The sequence below is a fragment of the Corticium candelabrum genome, chromosome 3, assembly GCF_963422355.1.
Source record: "Corticium candelabrum chromosome 3, ooCorCand1.1, whole genome shotgun sequence".
Lineage (NCBI taxonomy): Eukaryota > Metazoa > Porifera > Homoscleromorpha > Homosclerophorida > Plakinidae > Corticium > Corticium candelabrum.
The window spans coordinates 2,894,517-2,895,520 of NC_085087.1; the positions used below are offsets into that span (position 1 = coordinate 2,894,517).

Below are 1,004 nucleotides of genomic sequence, written 5' to 3' on the forward strand. Positions count from 1 at the left end.
GGTGGTAGGTGCAGTGAGCATACATCTTGTTATATTTATGCACTAAGGCAGGCACGCTGTATCAATATATTGCCTACAAATTTCAGAATGTTTTTATAGCTAGTAGACCAAAATTGCTTGCTCAAAACTCTAGCTAGGAAATACTAGAGTACTAATATTGATTGCCCATATTATCCACTTCTTGACAACTACTAAATTAGAGTAGAAGCACTGTGAGAGTGGTAAGTATTTGACAATCTATAGCTTTGCATATATGGAATGACTCTGAGTAATTAACTATTGAACACAACCATTGTACTGACAGTAACCACACCGTTCCAGTTTATGATAATAGACAATACTATTATAACGCTTTGTCTTAAAAGTGCAAAGAAGCTGCATCATTCTTTCTTCTACTTGTTCCTCTTAAAATGCCTTCGCCGGTTTCGAGATACTGGGATTTACTCAATATATCGCGGATAGTGTATCTATTTTCAGTCATTAACTTATTCGCTCCCAACCATACGCTGTGTTCACGACCCTCATGAGCAATGACTTTGACAGGCGTTCTGACCTTCATAAAATTGGCAATCTCTGTCGACAATCTTTCCGGAAACGACTTCAGCAATGTGGTGCCGCCGCACAAAAGTATGGATTCGTAGAGTGCGGCTTGTTTATCTATGGGTTGTGACACGATGGCTCGGCACACCGCGTGGTGGATTCCACTCTGACGTTTACCAAAGTGATGAGGATGAAACAAACCCTCTGAACAAGTAAAATGCTCATTGCGCATGAGAAGAACCTATAATAGTTAAGAACAAAATTGGTTATTTGACAAAATCGTGCAATAATTTGTTTAAATTAGGCGTGTCTTTAAAATTGCATTAATGTTGTATTTTAAATATTTGAAGCATTTTAATTTTGTTTACTCCTTCCTTTTGCATACTTAAAACTTTACCAAGTTTGTTCTAGCACTACTTTCAAGAATGCTCAGTATGGGGTTGTTATGTACCTGTCTGTACATT

At 37.5% G+C, this 1,004-nt stretch overlaps 1 protein-coding gene across 2 annotated transcripts in view; it reads right to left on the reverse strand.

Moving 5' to 3' along the window:
- Positions 1 to 226: 226 nt before the first annotated feature.
- The window catches only part of LOC134177342 (actin-like), a 5,034-nt gene continuing 4,256 nt past the window's right edge, over positions 227 to 1,004 (reverse strand). For both annotated transcript variants that reach the window (XM_062644117.1, XM_062644115.1), the window contains one exon: positions 227 to 781. In XM_062644117.1, the coding sequence (XP_062500101.1) occupies positions 359 to 781 (423 nt within the window). In that variant the 3' untranslated portion in view covers positions 227 to 358. The remainder of the gene's footprint in view (positions 782 to 1,004) is intronic.